Raw genomic sequence first — 17,996 nt, 5'->3', positions numbered from 1 at the left:
CATCAACAGTAGATACACAATAGGTATTTGCTTCACAACTTAAATTAGAAGGGTGACGGTGACACATCATAAACATACAGCTGTCAGATTGATGTGACATGGTATACTTCGCCGGTAATATGAATCTAATATTATAATCTTATATTATCTAATAACAACTTCAAACGATTGAATGTATTATTAGGATAAGTATAGTGTTTTAATATAATATAGGTACACATGTATTAGGTAGTTTTATTTAACCTCTACTGAAAGCGTAATATTATGTTAATTAAGATCGCACCAAATCGCTTGATTGAGAATAATATCCGGATTAAAAATTCACTAAAACATAAACAATTCGCCAAATCACTTGATTGAGAGTAGTATCCGTTTTGAAAAGTCACCAAAACCTAAATAAACATCTCTTGTTTCCAATACAAAGGCATTATTTATCATATTGTCATGACGATTGATGGAGTAGCCGCCATTTTGAAATATAATATTTTCAGTGTTGCAAACACATCGAAAAAATAAATTCCCCAATTAATATGTTGTAAAAAAAGTCATGTGCCGATCGAAAATCTATTGTAAAACAATCAAAATAACCCTAAAAAACCCTAAAACGCAACAAAATTTATCAAATTCCATACTTTTTTATTTGAATAAAGAACGTTACTCTACTGCATTTTTCATTTAAACCTATTGGACATAACGAATAAGGCACACAATCGTTTGCAAAAACGGGCACAGCTGTAGGATAATAATATATAGGAGATACTGACTATAAGCTATGTCTTTGACCATTCAAATATGATAAACATCCTACGAATAATGTTTGCTTTATAATAATTATTGACCTAAGAATAAGGTATTATTTTTTTGAAATACGCCATTTCTATTGACATTTCCTATGCAATGATACAATAGCTTTAGATGGATGACTTAAATTACCGTAATACATTGTTCTCTTATGTAATGCATCAATATGTAAAGTGGGCTCCATCTCTTTGTTTACATAACCTAATAGCGCCTGTACACGTGCATGGATTTACTGGCAGCAATAGTGCGTATTTTAAACAATCGTGGCAAATACACGTAAAAGTGCTGACTGTCTCTCCAATCTCATTCTTCAAGTATAAGGGAGACACGATGTTGTCATTTTATGGTACTATTTGACAGGTAGTGAAAATTGGTTAACCTTAAAACGAGTACAGTTCATTTTTTACCAGCAGGTTCGCCACTATCGTTCTACTGCTCAGACGCAGAACGAAAAAAATCCCTACTGTCGCATGAAAATTCAGAAGCTTCCAAACTTTTTTGATTCATGCATGCAAGCTTGTAACTGCATGATAATACATGTTTACCCATACATTTTCTTGTTATGGCCGCGATAATACTTACTGCCAACAGTAAATCCATGCACGTGTAAACGGGGTATTAGTACGCAGTTCTCAGTGGTTCAGTTGATTATTCATCTTAAAAATAATGGTACATGTATTTCTTTTATCTGCCTATATAAAATTAACAGGGAAGTATCTTTCCACAAGTATTTCTAAGTATATTTTATATTTAAAAAAGATTCAGGAATGAATGAAATTTCAAATTGAAGTCGAATTTAATCATACACTATCATCCAATTCTAGGTTTATTTTGGTAATATATATCTACATATATTTATTTATGTATGCAATAAACTAATTAGGTGTATCTGAAATTATAGTAAAGGTAAGAAGTCGTCAGCTGAATGCAGAACTATTCTAACTTACATTTGTTTACACATGTTTTTTACGAGAGAGTACTTTGAACTTACTGAAATTATTTATGATTTTTATGGATAAATGTAGGTACCTACCTATGCATCATACTTTAGTGAGAGTATTGATGAAAAAAATGGTGCAAATACTTGTTTATATAAATAATAAATAACTGAGGTCAGCTGTTTCAGTTCTCTTCAAATGAACCTACAATGCTAAGTAACTTGTGTTAACTTAATCAGTAGACCAGAGGTCCTTTTTATACTTAAATATCATACATTTAGGCTCAATCTCTATAGAAGAAGGTTTTTTCATCTTAATATTGATTGTTTTCAGAATTCGCATTTACCAGTTCCTCAGGATCAGTCTGCACACCGACTGAAGATGGTCTCCGGTGTCTGGACTCGTAGCTATTTTCCCGGCTGTACTTATCCCAATCCTTCTGCTGTGAGACATAACCATCGTCAGTCCTCCCAGTTTTTTTTTCTTCTTCCAGGAACAGATTTCGACCGGGGGGGTGCCTTTGTTGGATTGCTGCTTGCTTTTTTAGATTCAATATGTGATTTTGCTGAAAACATCAAAATATTTATTTTTAATTTTCACTCTTTGATGCATGCATGATCGTTTCGAGTAGAAACTTAAATATAAGATGAGATTCTAAGATTCTTTTTTCATATGAAATAAATGGATCCTGAAATGCAGACATTCATTCAGGGAGAGTGAAAATGGATGTAAAATATAACAAACATTCACATCTTCCATCGAAATACACAATATGCTATTAAGATAAAACATGTAGTCGGTATATCATTTTTGGTTCTTTGTAAGTTTTAGTTAGGTTAGTTTTTTAATCTAATATTCCACCAACTTAGGTAGGTAGTTAGATAAATCTGCCATTGGGTGATGTCAATTACTGTGTATTATGCATCAAATACATTATCATCACGTTATGTGCTGTCACAGTAAGCTGCCACTTTGGAAAAAATGTGTAATGTCGTTTTTCTCGGTGTTTAAAATGTTTTCAGACTGATGCTCCCTTCCCGTAGCACATTTTGAACCTTTAAAGGAACATTGTCAGTTAACAAATCTGCTGAAATCGCCAGAACAACAATGAGGTCACCTCACGCGTACCGCACTACATCAGCAACCTCATGACTCAATGAACGTTTTTTATTATGTTCTGCATGCCTACACATTTTCGACTCAAAATCGTGTTGTTGTTTTTATTTTTTTTCTCTATAGCTTTTCTATTAAATTATTATCTATGTCTGGTGTTTACGTCTATTATCTATGGTCTGCCGGCTGGGTTCTGTTCAAAATATTATCTATAGATGCAATATCGCAAGTAAGTTTGACGTACGCACATGTAGAAACTGTTAAAATTATTTTAAATTACCATGAATAATAATTCAAAATATTAATAAATTAGAGTCAGCACTTTCCATAATTGAATTTATACAGATAATGATCATTCAAAATATTCTGCGGAATGACGAAACCATAGACTAAATTTGTCATCATACCAGCGTGTGACAGCATGTGATAAAAAATGTTGATTTTTTGGTAGGTACTCTTTTTAATAATTCATCTAAATGTCTTATTTTCAACTAATTGTAATGTATTAAAATAGATAAATTTAATTGAATTGAAATCAATTAATTGTCCTTTCTTCCCGGACAGGAAAATTGTAATGAAAATGCATGAAAAACTACAATTTTTAGTTTTTATTTTCAACAATATCAATAAAAACTTATCCACCTATGCATGCTCTAAAAACATTAAAAATATTATGTTCACAATCAACACATCAAGTTTATCAATGATGGCCTTGATGATGACTGACCTTGGCGAGATACTCCCTGTACTCGATCTGTCGCTTCTGCAAAAGCTTCTTCCGGCGTTCCTCGTAAAGGCCCAACCCGAGGAAAACGTCTCCGCCTCGCTGCACGTTCCGACCTTCGCCCATCACCTCTGGATTGTTCGGGGAGTACTCGCCCGCTCGAAGCATGCCAATGTTTAGGCCTGAGTATTTCTGAAAGCCAAATCAACGTCTTCAATGAGTGACACATTAAAGAAAATAGAGTGACACAGGAAAGCTATATTACAAGTCAGCAACAGTTTTTTATTGATGGTATGAAACAATAATCTAGTAGTAATATGAAAACGGCCATTACAACTGAGAAGCATACCATTGTATCACGGGTAAAACTCATTAAACGCAATAGTTTATTATTGCAATTAATGTGATTTACGTCTGATATGTCGTTATGAACCTACACAGTATGTAGGAAAGGCGAAGACTCGATACTGAATGATTATTGTTTATAGTGAGAATTGCCTAAACATAAAACAATTCAATTCCTGGAATAATATGAATCGATTTATTATTCCTTCTGTAAGTATTGTAATTACAATGTGAAAAACTACAAATGACAATTTTAAATATAATATACCCATTATGAAATTATTGGTCTGTAATCATAATTCCCTAACACCCATGGAAGCCTGATCAGTAAAGCGGCTGTCTCTGAAGCCGTAGCTCGTAGATGTGCAAAAATGCATATTATCAATATGTTTACTCCTTTGCATGGACCAAATAGACTGGGAGAATTTCTAACAACAATTCTTTATAAAAAATTTGTTAATATGACCTGCATTCTGTGTAGGCTTGGCCCATATGCTCCGCTTAGAAACAAACATGGTAATTTACTTTACTTTTCCCAATAAAATTGTAAACAGTATTAATTGTATAATAACAACTAGACGGAGAAATAGGAAAGATTCAAGAGTTTAAATACAAATATTATATTTAAAATAAACTGAAAATAACTGTTTTGTTATTATTTTCGCTTGTTATATTTTACCTCAGTCCAACGGATGGTTTCCACCACTGGTATGTAGGTATGTTTTTAGCCAATACCTCTACACTTTGTATTCAAACACAAATATTGATATCAAAACTAGGCATCACTGCATTTTTTTAACAGCACAAAAACCGATTCTAAACACAATAAAATACTAACCAGTACCTATTTGCATAATTGTTACCTCAGGCAACATAATAATCACATTCAAAATTTATTCAAAACTAACATGATCCATCAAAATGACTTTATTTGTGTAATACTAATAATGACAAACAAAAGAAGTTAAAATCCACTTTGTTTTACAGTCGACTTTTAATATGGGTCGAAATTTTAATAATCCACTCCAATCACAATTCATACTTGATGGAATAACAGAAACAAAAATAGATTCGCAGATGACTAAGCAACTATGTATGTAGGAATAATGTCACTCTGGTTGGTGATTTGCAAATTAGCACAAGGAGATTTACATTAAGTCACAATTGCCGGACACAACATTATTATTCAAGTTTTTATGCGTTGTAGAAAAGTCAATTAAACATTTTCATAAACATAGGTACTGAATAGACATTCAAGCACTTTACAAAACAGTCATAATAATAATATTACTTATCATTGTAAACTCTTTCTTAACCAAGGAATTGCCTCTATGCCCGAATATTATACAGTCGAACTTGGTTATTACGAGGAAGATGTGACTGACTGAATTTGCTCATTATAAGCGTTACTCGTTATATCAGAGAATAGGTATTTTTAAATGAGCAGTCGCATAACACAAAAAGTCGCAATTCAAACACAAACACACAATTAGAGATCGTAATAACCGAGCTTGACTGTATTATATTCAATCATGCCTACATTACACAATCACAATCATTTAATAATTACTAAAAAATATCTCTAAAAATGCTTATTTTATTGGCTGTTTATGACCTGCCAAGCCAGGGTTGCTTTACTTATTTCACATTATGGTAATACCAGTGGCGAGGGGTGGAGGTAGGCTGTTAAGACACGACATAAATAGGGAGTGCACACTAAACTTCGTCAGTCATACTTATTTGTTTTCATTGTCTAAGAATACAATTTGCAGATGGTGCTAGTTAATTTTTAAAATTCAATGAAACCCTGCATAAATCAAACCATTGTAGTTTATGTATGCTATGGGCGATCCGACAAAATAGTGCACACTTTTTCAGTCACACTTACTTGTTTCCGTTGAATTAAGAATACATATTAATAATTATGGATGGTGTTGGTTAGATTTTTAAATTTGTTAAGTAAGCTCTGCCTAACGAAACTATAATCGGAAAAAATATTCTTATATCTATAAAATATCTTAAATTATGTATGGTTTATAGGCATAATCTTAGATATTTTATAGAATAATGAATATTTTTTTACTATTTTCTACTATGGCTTGGATTAGGCAGGGTTTAATTGAACTTTAAAAACTAACAAACTCTATCTACACATTGTAGTCTTAGTTCAATGAAAACAAATACGTTTGACTGACAAAGTTTAGTGTACACTATTTATGTCGGCTGTTAACAGCCTACCTCCTACCTTCGTCACCGGGTCTTGGTTTAACGACCCATCCACAATATTTGAGCGGTAACATGACTGCTTATAGTTGTTGGATGTAAATTGTACATATCCAGTTCACCGTGAACTGTCGTGCTGGAAACAGATTGACGTATAGCATATAGAGCATTGAGATCAAAAAATGACACGTTATTCGTGAAGCATTTCACAAGCACCTACTTGTTAACCTACTGTTGAATCATTCAGCATTCTATATAAATCAATATGACAATATATTATGATTGTATTCCTAATTTACTTACCCATCTAATTTTTCTGTCTATTCCCTGCATTCTGGTGGTTGTTATTATGTATTTTGAAATGTTATATTTGGACATTAATATGATCTCAATGCTATACAGTCATCTCTTTCCAACAGCTCACAGTGAACTGTGATGTGGCAAACTGCATTATGTAAAATTTTCCGAACACGGCTTATAGCGTCGTGGGTCTGGCAAAATTCACATGTTGTTTTTCAATGAGTGAATGGATCCGTAGGTTGAGCAAGACGTGGCTAACATCCATTTCTCATTTCTGATCTGTTATGAAACCTTTTAGTGAAGCGCCCCAGATCCCATATAGAATTGTACAGCCAATTAAAAAATATATAATGTTACTAACAAATACCTAAATGGTAAAGAAAGATCAACGATTGGTATACATAGCATAAGAAGGTGGCTGGGATTAAGAGCCAAGGTGCTTTGAAGGTCGAAAATTAATAATTTGGTGTGCCTTTGTGAGCTTAGCCTACATAATCCGTCAGCTCTGTAGGAAAATTATATCAGTCATTATGATACCTTGTCTTTTCTCATCTAAGAAATTATTATTTCATGACCACATAACAAAATATATTAACACTAATATTGTAAACGCCGTCATGCTAAATTTGAGAATAAAACCATATTTGGTTATAGCACTTTTTCAAATTAATATATTATCAACATGCCTATTAAACAATAGATCTTCAATTCCTATCTAATCTAACAAGTGAAGCAGTGACTTACCTTTATCAATTTGGATATATCCACATCTGAATGTTGGCCTTCTGGGTTTGACACACATTCCAAATCAAAATTTTCGGTATCCACCTCTCCAAATTCTTCATCACGACTTGCACTGATTCTAGCTTCCTTCTCTAAGGCACTTATTACATTATTATCGTCTGAAAACTAAGCAACACCATAAAATTAATTAAGAAAGTCATTGAGCAAATTTTATTATCCTATAGATAGACATTGTAAGATCACAAAATAGGAAATTCACAGCACATAAATGACAAAACCAAGAGAGGAAATGATTTCTTTATCCAGCAGTAGACAGTAAACAACTAATGAAGATGATGGCAATTCATGAAATGGACATTTTATGTATGTGATGATATGAAACTATTAAACCGTCCCACCCGAAGAAGATAGACTATCCGCATGGGAGGCGAACCTAGCCTCTGAGGGTCTCGAAGATTGGGTAAAGCCAGCAGAGAATCTCCCACCCGGAGCCAGTCTCGGGTACTTTACATGGAACGCCCTAAACAGACTGAGAACCATGGTAGGGCGCACACGAGACTACATGGTGAAGTGGGGATTCTCTGGTGACCAAACCTGCGAGTCCGGTGAAATGCAAAGCTTGGAGCACCTTTTTTTATGCAAGGCTTGCCCAGTAAGCTGCAACTTCGACGAAATCTTACAGGCTGAGGAAAATGGTGTTACCTTTGCTAACTTCTGGAGCTGTCTGTGTAGAGTTGAAGACCAGACATGACGAAGAAGAAGACTTATCCTTTACCAGTGTGGCAACACCAAAGTAATGCTGATGTCGCATATCGACACCAGCTGGTGGCACTTTTCTTGGTTGATAATCTAATAGGTTACCTGTATATATAGGTAATCAACCCAGAGAATGTCATGACTAGGGATTCGAATCCCGGGATCCCGAACTATTTTCGATACCTATGAATCCCGGGATTGATAAACATAAACTTTCGGGATTGATTTTTTTTTATCAATTTTTATGGAAAATAAAAACGAAAATATAACAGAAAAAATACTTTTAATAACATACAAATACATTAGAAATAAACTGAGTTTGAATGAAGTTTGATTTATTACCCATGTGTTGCACAATTCATTTTATTTTCTCACATAAATTAATAAAAATGAGAAAGATTGGAAAAAACAATGCTTCGCACTTCTAACAAAGTGATTCCACCATGTTTTTTAATGCATTCGCCATTTTCTTTAATTTCAATTGAACTTGTATTTGTTATGTTTTCATAAATAAATAAAACTGTTTTACTTTCAGATTATTATTTATACATATTACAATATTATTTACTCCATTAAACCTATGTATTTCCAAGATGGAACGTACCTATACAATGTTAACAATAAATGTCTTAAATAGTATAAATTATACTAAATTTATTTTTGACCGATTTTATCAACGTTATTTGTATATATAGAAATTTTATATTAACTATTGAAAAAAATGCCAATCCCGGGATCGTCAAATCGTAATCCCGAAATCCCAGGATCCAGATTTTGGCTCGGGATTGGATTCACTAGTCATGACCGAGTTAACTCATCTTCTTTTCAAGGTCATATTTATTTTATGATTGTTCATGTATAATTTTAGAAGGATATTCATAATTTTAGTGTGAATATGTTCACGAAAAACTCGAGAAACATGTTGATTTAGTCAATTTCTTAAATTTTCATGATTATATGCGTATTTTAAAGTAATTTTACAGAGATGTATTTATATCAAAAATAACAGGTACCTACACCTAGGTAGAAATGTACATAATACGAAGCTTTATAATTATTCATATTTTATACCATCCCATTTTTGAGATCTCATAATTTTTTTGTTGACAGACTGCATTTTTTTAAAATAAGGTTTATGTACGAGAGCATGTATTTTTGCACAACCATGTAAAAGAAATTCATCATAATTATATCAATGGTAAAAACCAGGGCTTCCAATCGGAACTGAACCGAAAACCAGAAAAACCGTTATTTTTGTCGAAAAAAAACGAACCGGAACCGAACCGAAAAAAACGATGTTATGTTCAAACCCAGTTGTCGTAGGTGCAACATGTCGTGCGTCTTGAGTCTTGCAAACATTTAAAAATTAATCATTTGGAGCTAAACTTAGAAACCGGAAAACTGTTATTTTTTTCGGAAAGATAACCAGAACTGAACCGATATACTTATATTTTTTTTATTTGAACCGGAACGAAAACCGAAAAGAAGAAAATAACGGTTCGAAGCCCTGGTAAAAACTAATCCAGACATACCGTGATTTTGGAATCAAGATACCGAGCGGGATCCATGGAATACCAGAATCGAAAACTCAAATTGTTCATATTATAAATTAATGAAGTTGTGATATTTACAATTGCATTTCAATTTATTTTCCACAACACCACCAGCTATGAATAATTAAGATATATAAATACATTGTTGTTTTAAATAAATTTTGGTCTGGTATCTAGTAAAAAATAGTTGAAAAATGTTAGTGACAAAACGGCAGTGTCAAGAAATATAGTTTTGCGTAAGATTTACTATATTGTCCCATTTACTCGCAATTGAATGCGTACGCCTCTGTGATCCATTTACGTAAACATCGACACAAACCATTGTTATCGACCAAACAAAAGTCACAAAAGTCTTCCGTGACTGATGAATCTTGAAAAGGAAAAACAAATCGAATATTGCCCAGTATTATACGAAAAACCATTGATCAAATAAGACAACGACCAAAATTAATATGCGCCATCCTTTTAGTCTAGCAGACTTGTAGGGGTGGCATATCAATAGATAATAATATTATTGCATAACGCTGATGAACATAACAATTTCAAATTTAGAAATATTTCAAATTTGAAAATGTTCTAATTTCAAATTGAGAAAAAAAATAATTATCATTTTAAACTTATTTTTAAATATGGCATTATTTTACCACGGTTTTCTTAGCTCGTATTCTTGTTTGTCCAGTGGTTGTTTATCCAGTACAAATCTTGCAATTGATTTTTAACTTCCCGACTAGCTAGACATTTTAAACTTTTAGAATATATCAGAACATGATGCCAATGCATTATTTTAATACTTTTAGCCATATTCATTTTTAATTAATTAATTTTAAGTTAATTCTGTTTTGTATGAAAAGTTATTTCGGAAGAAATCCGTAATCTAATCCACTAATATTGGTTGCGATGGGGTGGTTCTAACAAGTAAATTATTAATACATACGTGCGTTACTATGGAAATCAAAATGACATTTCAGTATTCTATATTTGTTTGTTGCAAAATAACAAAAAAATGATTTGTTGACAATTGCCTTATTTTCCCTAAATTATTAATACATTGAATTGTCAAGTTTATATGATTCAACAGAAAATTTAAAAACGTGGTATATAAAAAGTTCTTTTTATCTTGTAATTATTTATTTTAATTTATAATGATTATAATAATCTGTACTCGAGAGCTAGTGTATTGTACATATGTCCAAAAAGGTCACATTCGGGAAATTGCAATTTAAGATTTTTAGGAATTTTCGACATGTTTGGTCTTAAAAATTTCAGATTTCTGTTATGAATAGACTAAATATGTGAATCGGCTCAAAATATGCTGATTTAGGCACAAAATCTATATATACGTACTTAACTAATCTTCTGTAAAATCGTACATACGACACACTAGCTCAGAAAATGACAATAATTTATTTAAATTCAGCACTATTTATTGTATTAAGAACAATATTACAATGCTGTAAAGTAGTCAGTAGAGGTTGTAGTTGAAATTATTTTTTTTAATTTCGACATTATAATTTTTCGATTATTCTATCTAAAGAATTCGAGAGAAAACAACACCTACAACTGAATCTGAAATGGGAGTTATAGTCAGCTCGCAAAAAATCTCGAACCTGGTAATGAAGGGAATATATTTTATTTTCTGAGGAACCAAAAACAGCCCCGAAATGTCTAGAATCGAACTCGTTATTTTTTGAATCTCGAGAAACAAAAAAGTATGGTAATCACAACGTCTCGAGTCTAGAGGCAGTTAGTGGGCACCATGGTTGTATAATCAAGCGTGTGTTCATTCTTTCTTCTTCTTCTTTCGACCATGTCCGATCCTAATATGATCATATGGGCCTCCACAGAGTAGAGGTATGTATTAACAGATTTTGTTTTTTACGAGAAATGGATGTCAGCCACTTGCTCAACCTATTAGGTCCATACCCTGACAGACACAAATTGAAAAACAATATGTGTACTTGCCATACCCAGGATTCGAACCTGGGACCCACGGCGTGATAGTCCAACGTTTAAGCCGCGCTGTCAATATACTGTTATATCAATTATCAAACACTGCGAAAATTATCACCACTCGTGAGAATCATAAAAACATTATAATAGATGACTATTTTTAAAAGCCATATCAAAACTTAATATTTATATCCGGGGCCTAGTGCTAGTGCCTAGAAAGTACTTTAAAATGTTCCTCCTTTCAATGCTAGAAATGCCTAGAAAATTAATTAAATACGAACACATTTTAAAGTGTATGTCAAAATAATGTGTCAGCGTATTTTAGAGAAAGAAACCCTATGTTGATATAGCGATTCAAATTTTAAGATTTCCCCATTTTCCAAAAAAATAATTGTCTGATTATCCATCCGCCTTGAGCTTATTAATTTATATTTTTTATACCCAAGTTTTTATTATGTGTACTGTATGACTGTACTGTAGACTGTGTCTGACGAAACGTGGGTTGAAATTGGAAAACGAGCCAGGCTGAAAGCCCTGAGAGACGAGGAGACAGACCCCGACCGAACCGAGGACCGCCGGACTGACTACCAGACCCAAGACAGGGTAGTCAAACGATCCGTGCGGTTGGACAAGCGCAATTTTATGAACCGGCAAATTGAAGCGGCAGAGGAGGCAGCAAGCAGAAATGACACCAGGAAACTCTTCCGAATCACCCGTGAAGTCTGCGGCAGGCGACCACCGACTCCCGGAGCCATTCGTGGTCCCAGTGGAGCAATAGAGTCTGACGCAGAATGCGTCAAGAAGATTTGGAAGAATCATTTCTGCGGAGTGCTGAACCGCCCACCCCCTTTGGATCCCTTTGACATATCTGCGGAAGCTTTACTTTTGGACATTCCCCGAGCGACCGACATTTCCGATTGCCCGCCCACGCACACCGAGATAAAATCGGCTGTGAAAAGGCTCAAGAACGGAAAGGCACCGGGGGGAGACGGGATTCATCCTGAATTCCTCAAGTACAGCCTGAGCGCAATCCTGCACCCTATGTTTCATCTGATGACAAAGGTGTGGGAAGAAGAGCGCTGTACAAGGGACTGGGTGACCGGTGAAATCATCACACTTCATAAAAAAGGTGACCCTCTAAGCTGCGACAATTACCGAGGCATTACGCTACTCAGTGTTCCGGGAAAGATTTTGGCAAACATCATCTTGATGAGAATAAGGGACCCAATAATGCACGTCCTCAGGAAAAACCAAGCCGGGTTTCTACCTGGTCGAGCGTGTGCAGACCAAATCCACAACCTTCGATGTCTTCTCCAGCAGAGCCATGAGCTGAACAGTCCGATGGCTTGCTGCTTTGTGGATTATGAGAAGGCCTTCGACAGTCCGCACCACCCCTCCCTCTGGATGATACTAGGAGCATACGGGATCCCTCCCAAGATCATTGCCATAATCAAAAGCCTGCACGAGAATAGCGAATGCTGTGTCAGAATTGGAGACACTGTCACGGAATGATTCGGGGTCACGACCGGAGTCAGACAGTGTTGTGTCCTTGCACCGTTTCTCTTCATCATTCTCTTTGACTTCATACTACGGAAGTCAATACCACCCGACCGAGGCATACCTATTACCCCCACGGTGAAGCTATGCGACCTGGAATACGCCGATGACGCTGTCCTATTCGACAACTCAATCGAGGGCATTCAAGAGACAATCGACAGATTGCATTACAACTCCTCTCGCGTTGGTTTGAAAATCAACGCGAAGAAAACCAACGTCCTGTGTAATAGCACCTGTCCTGATCCAGATTTCCCTCTGATTAACGACGGACAAAACATCGAGAGCGTCGACAGCTTCAAGTACCTGGAGGTACACATCACGGGAGATGGCATTTTGCAGAAAGAGCTCGCTATCCGAATGGGAATGGCTGGAGCAACATTCAACTCGATGCGGAATGTCTGGGACTCACGATTGTACTAGGTCAAAACTAAATGCCGCCTATTCGACGCTTGCATTCTGACGGTGCTGCTTTACGGTAGCGAATCATGGCACCTTACGAAGGCTCAGAGCAACCGTATACTGAGCTTCGAAAACAGATGTTTGCGACGAATACTGGGTGTGCGGTGGTATGACTTTAGGAGCAACGAGGAGATAAGAGAACGCACCAAGCAGCCTCTCATCACGCTGAAAGTGAAGAGACGACGTTGGACCTGGCTCGGCCACGTGCTGCGGATGCCAGAAGAGAACTTCAACCTGGCTTGCCTGTTCTTCAAGCCGACCGGATTCCGGCGTCCTGGAAGGCGGCTAAATACAATCTACAGAGTGTATACGGCGGAGCTACGGGATGCTGGTTTGACCTGGAACGAAGCAAGAAGACTGGCGAGCGACAGGGATTCTTGGAGGCGCCGTGTGGTGTCCATATGCTCCAGCTAAGGGGCGGATATGGCCAAAGAGGAAGAAGAAGAAGTACTGTAAAAGTTAATAATATTAATGGTTGATGAGAAAATTTGTTAAGTATATTTCACACAGGCACTTCTAACATTAGGCCATGGATATTAAGTATAGGCTGAATTAGAAACGTTTATAACTACAGAGACGCTGTCAAGATAAGGGGACCAGTATTTTTGAACGCTCCCTCACCCTGCAGCGGCTGCAGTTATGCTTCAAGAGTCAAGACGAACTTGCGCGATTCAGGTTTGATATGGCAAGAAACGCAGGACTTGGAGCTCGAGCTGGAGCGAGAGAAATGGCACGACTCTGCACTCGCCTTCCACTCCGAGGATGAAACGTGATTTTTTATTTGACCAGAAACCACCGTTTGATTGATGGCCAACTTTGAGACATTTGAAAATTTTTCTGCGTCATATGGAGGACGGAATAATTCTGATCCCTCCCTAGATTCGTCACTTTCAACTCCTGACTCCCCTGTTTCGGCAGAGTTTCAGTACACGCGTACAGGGGACACTACATGCCATTAAAGATAAATGATGGCAGAGCAAGACAAGATTATTTTTATTTTGTAAAACTCTTTCTTTAAACACGTATGCGGTGCGTGGTTGCTACATCAGTCCCGTGCAACATCGTTTCGGGCAAGGAAGTGTGGCACTAAAATCTTTTCATTCTGACACGTTTATATCGTAATCGAAGGCGGCCGTACACAAACCGCGGCTGCATATACATGGTGGGTAGAGATGGGGTAACTCAAATAATGTTCGATCCCTAAATTGAAAGAATTATTGTCCGTGGCGTAGAGTTGGAGTCAACTCGTGATGCATGGTATTTTTAACTGGGTCAAAGACATCGATGAAATCTGATTCCTTTTTTTTAAACGCACTTTATTAAATACTATATTCCTAAAACATTAATCTATATTGCGTATTTTCATTATTTTTAAAGAATTAAATTAATAGTAAAAATCTGAGTACAGCCCTGGTATTGTCAAGTTAGAAATTGCAATTGCGTGTCAAGTCAATTATTAGGTAAATATCATTATCGGTTACTTATGTAAAAATTGGGTACAATAGGTAACTATTTTAATAATTATATGTTAGCAATGTATGCGTAGGTATATATGATTATTTTTATTTATCTTCACAGCGTGAGAGGCAACTTGAAAATATTTTATATAAATATCATATTTTTTTTTATTTCACTAGATTGATGACACAATTAACACTATCAGCTGAGTTTACTCAGTGGAAATAAAATTTTAAGTACATTTTTAACAAATCATTAAGTAAAATTTATAATATTGGTATAGGAATAGTTTTTAGTCAGAAATATAATTTGTACCTACGTTGACTATAGGCAAACGTAGATAAAACATAAAGATGCTGAGAGGCGAAATCCGGTCGCTAAAAACGTTTTTATTATTGTTACTACCAACCAGTGGCGAAGGGTAGAGGTAGGCTGTTAAGATTCGCACATAAATAATGCACATTAAACTTTGTCAGTCATACGGTATTTGTTTTCATTGGAATAAGACTACAGTTTACCTGGTGGTTTTGGTTAGTTTTTAAAATTCAATTAAACCCTGCGAAAACCAACCCATATTAGATAATGGTCAAAAAATGCTTGTCTATCTATAAAATATCTAAAATTATGCAATCAAATCATACATAACTTTGGATATTTTATAGATAGAATAATATTTTTTTATCTATTATAGTTTGGCTTACCCAGGAAAAAATGAAGCAACAATATGCGTTATATGATAATATGTATCCTTAATCCAACGAAAACAAATAAGTATGAATGAAAAAGTGCGCACAACTTTGACGTATTACCCAAAGTATACCAAAACTATTATGGTTTGTTTTAGGCAGGGTTTAATTGATTTTTAAAAACTAACCAACACCATCAGTAAATTGTAATCTTAGTTCAATAAAATCAAATACGTATGACTAACAAAGTTTGTATTTATGGCGGATCTCAACAGCCTACCTCCACCCTTCGCTACTGTTACTAACTGGCACACTACATTTAGATAAGTTGAACACTTTAAATAGCCACGAAATAAAATTTGCAATTGATTGATTGATACAAATGTAGAGGATGCAATCAAGTTATTAAATATTTCAAAAGAAAATAATTACAAACCACAATAGCGTAAAGTGTCTAACTTAAACCACATATCTTGCCGTCCAACTACTAGGTATAAACACTGAAAAATCACCGAACCGTCGCACAGAAATCAGCGCTAATCGCAGCGCACCGTGTTGCATTCGGACTCGATGTGAAATTGAGGCATTTTTCAATTTCACATTTCGATTTTATTTTTTAATTCATCACTGTCATGCGCGATCGCGTCCACATTTCGGACGCCACTGCGCAGGCCGACAGACCGGCAACGCGACACAGTCACAACTCGAAAACTACCGCGAAACAAGACCGAAATAATTGAAAAACTACAAAAGAATGCGAGAAATTATTTCATTTTGATGCTATGCTATAACAACTACTGGACACCGGTGGATAAATACGGCGGCGATCGACACGTCCAGTGGCGTCGGTGAGAATGATAACACTGGACGCAATAAAATAATATAAACTATAGCTGTTATGATGCGCAGAATTACGAAAAAAGCAGCGGCGCAGGGCGGGGTGTCATGCGGAAAACACCTGGGAAATAGATTTGCCTAAAAAGGTGTGTTTAATTACCTATGTATTCCTTAGCGTCTGTCGCGACGGTTAGGGCGTTTTATTTCATTCACATTTTTTTTCACAAGGGATGAACCAATATAATATGTAGATATTATTATTAGGTTTTCTAATCACCAACATGTACCTACATAATTTCCACCGCGAATATCTAGTAGAAAATAACTCAATTTTCAATTTATAACACATTAATTTACATTACATCACCGTGCTCGATCATCGAATCATATTATTATGGGCCTCCACAGAGTGGGAGTTTTATAAACAATTTTTTGTTTTTACGAGAAATTGATGTTAACCACTTGCTCAGGCTATTTGGTCGAAAAAACGACAAGTGAATTTGCTAGACCCAGCATTCGAACCCGGGACCCACGACACCATAAGCCGTCACATTACCGCTCGGCCACCGTGGGCGTCAACACACTAACACTAACGGCTACACCAAATTATTTTTATCAATATTGGTTTAGGCTGGTTAGGGTACGTTCTCCAATATGCTTCACTCGACAATATATTATGTGACCATAATTACATAACTATTGTGTGTATCTACCTATAAATCCTTTTTATTTATATCTAATGGCATAACGTATTATCAGTTATCACACTACCAAAGATCAATGAGACAAAATACACTTTAACAATAATAATAGCCTGATAATGATCTGACGTCTTTCAACGAACGATTATCGCAAAACAGTTTCTAATTGAAAGTTTACAACTATTTATTTTTAAAAAAAGTATTAATGTTTTTACTTATAGTGTGGAGCCGACATTAAAGCCAAATATATTTGGACTTTCGCAAAAACATCGAAGGATGGTCTGCAACAGGGATGGGAAATCTCTTCGTGTCGCATCGCATTAAAGTTAGTCATACTCTAACAAGGCTGAATTCATAAAACTTCAATTACATGCACTTCAAAATGTACACTAGTTTAATTTAAAAAAAAAAAAACTAACTGCTATAGATCCACCAGTATAAGTATTTGACATATCATCATTCAATACTTTTTACACTGTGATGACTGACGAGCTTAGTTCTAAATTCGAGCACCGGACGATTTATAATTCAATTCAATTCAATTAATTTATTTTACATATTGTGGACATTACAAATTATAAGTTTAAGACGTTCACAACATGACATTTAGAAACAACGAAATATTATTAAAACAATATTAGGTACATAATAAAAGAGATATATTCTACAGTATAAATGTGTAAATACAAAAAATTATATAGGTACAAGGAAGTACACCGGATGAATTAAGCAGACCCTATTTTAAGAATTTATAAAACAACGTCCACCTATACTCATCCTCACGTAGATGGAATATATCAACATCCGAAGCGATTTGGTTGAACAGAGTTATTGCCCTCCCAATTGGCATC

General features: G+C 35.3%; 1 protein-coding gene across 6 annotated transcripts in view; it reads right to left on the bottom strand.

The window, feature by feature from the left end:
* LOC147075014 (uncharacterized) overlaps positions 1 to 17,996 on the bottom strand; it is a 56,483-nt gene that overhangs the window by 16,419 nt on the left and 22,068 nt on the right. For 3 of the 6 annotated variants that reach the window (XM_085943224.1, XM_085943226.1, XM_085943227.1), the window contains exons 3-5: positions 7,189 to 7,353; positions 3,580 to 3,768; positions 2,086 to 2,304 (exon numbers count right to left, since the gene is read on the bottom strand). In XM_085943224.1, the coding sequence (XP_085799350.1) occupies positions 2,086 to 2,304; positions 3,580 to 3,768; positions 7,189 to 7,353 (573 nt within the window). Of the gene's footprint in view, positions 1 to 2,085; positions 2,305 to 3,579; positions 3,769 to 7,188; positions 7,407 to 16,043; positions 16,473 to 17,996 lie in introns of those variants that run through there. The other 3 variants (XM_085943228.1, XM_085943225.1, XM_085943229.1) reach the window with 3 other exon arrangements.

This window comes from Rhyacophila brunnea, unplaced genomic scaffold (genome assembly GCF_057557595.1).
Source record: "Rhyacophila brunnea isolate RB1 unplaced genomic scaffold, BYU_Rbru_1.0 scaffold_15, whole genome shotgun sequence".
NCBI classification, from domain to species: domain Eukaryota; kingdom Metazoa; phylum Arthropoda; class Insecta; order Trichoptera; family Rhyacophilidae; genus Rhyacophila; species Rhyacophila brunnea.
The sequence above is the reverse complement of the archived record's forward strand: the minus strand, read 5'-3'. Positions and strand labels throughout refer to the sequence as shown.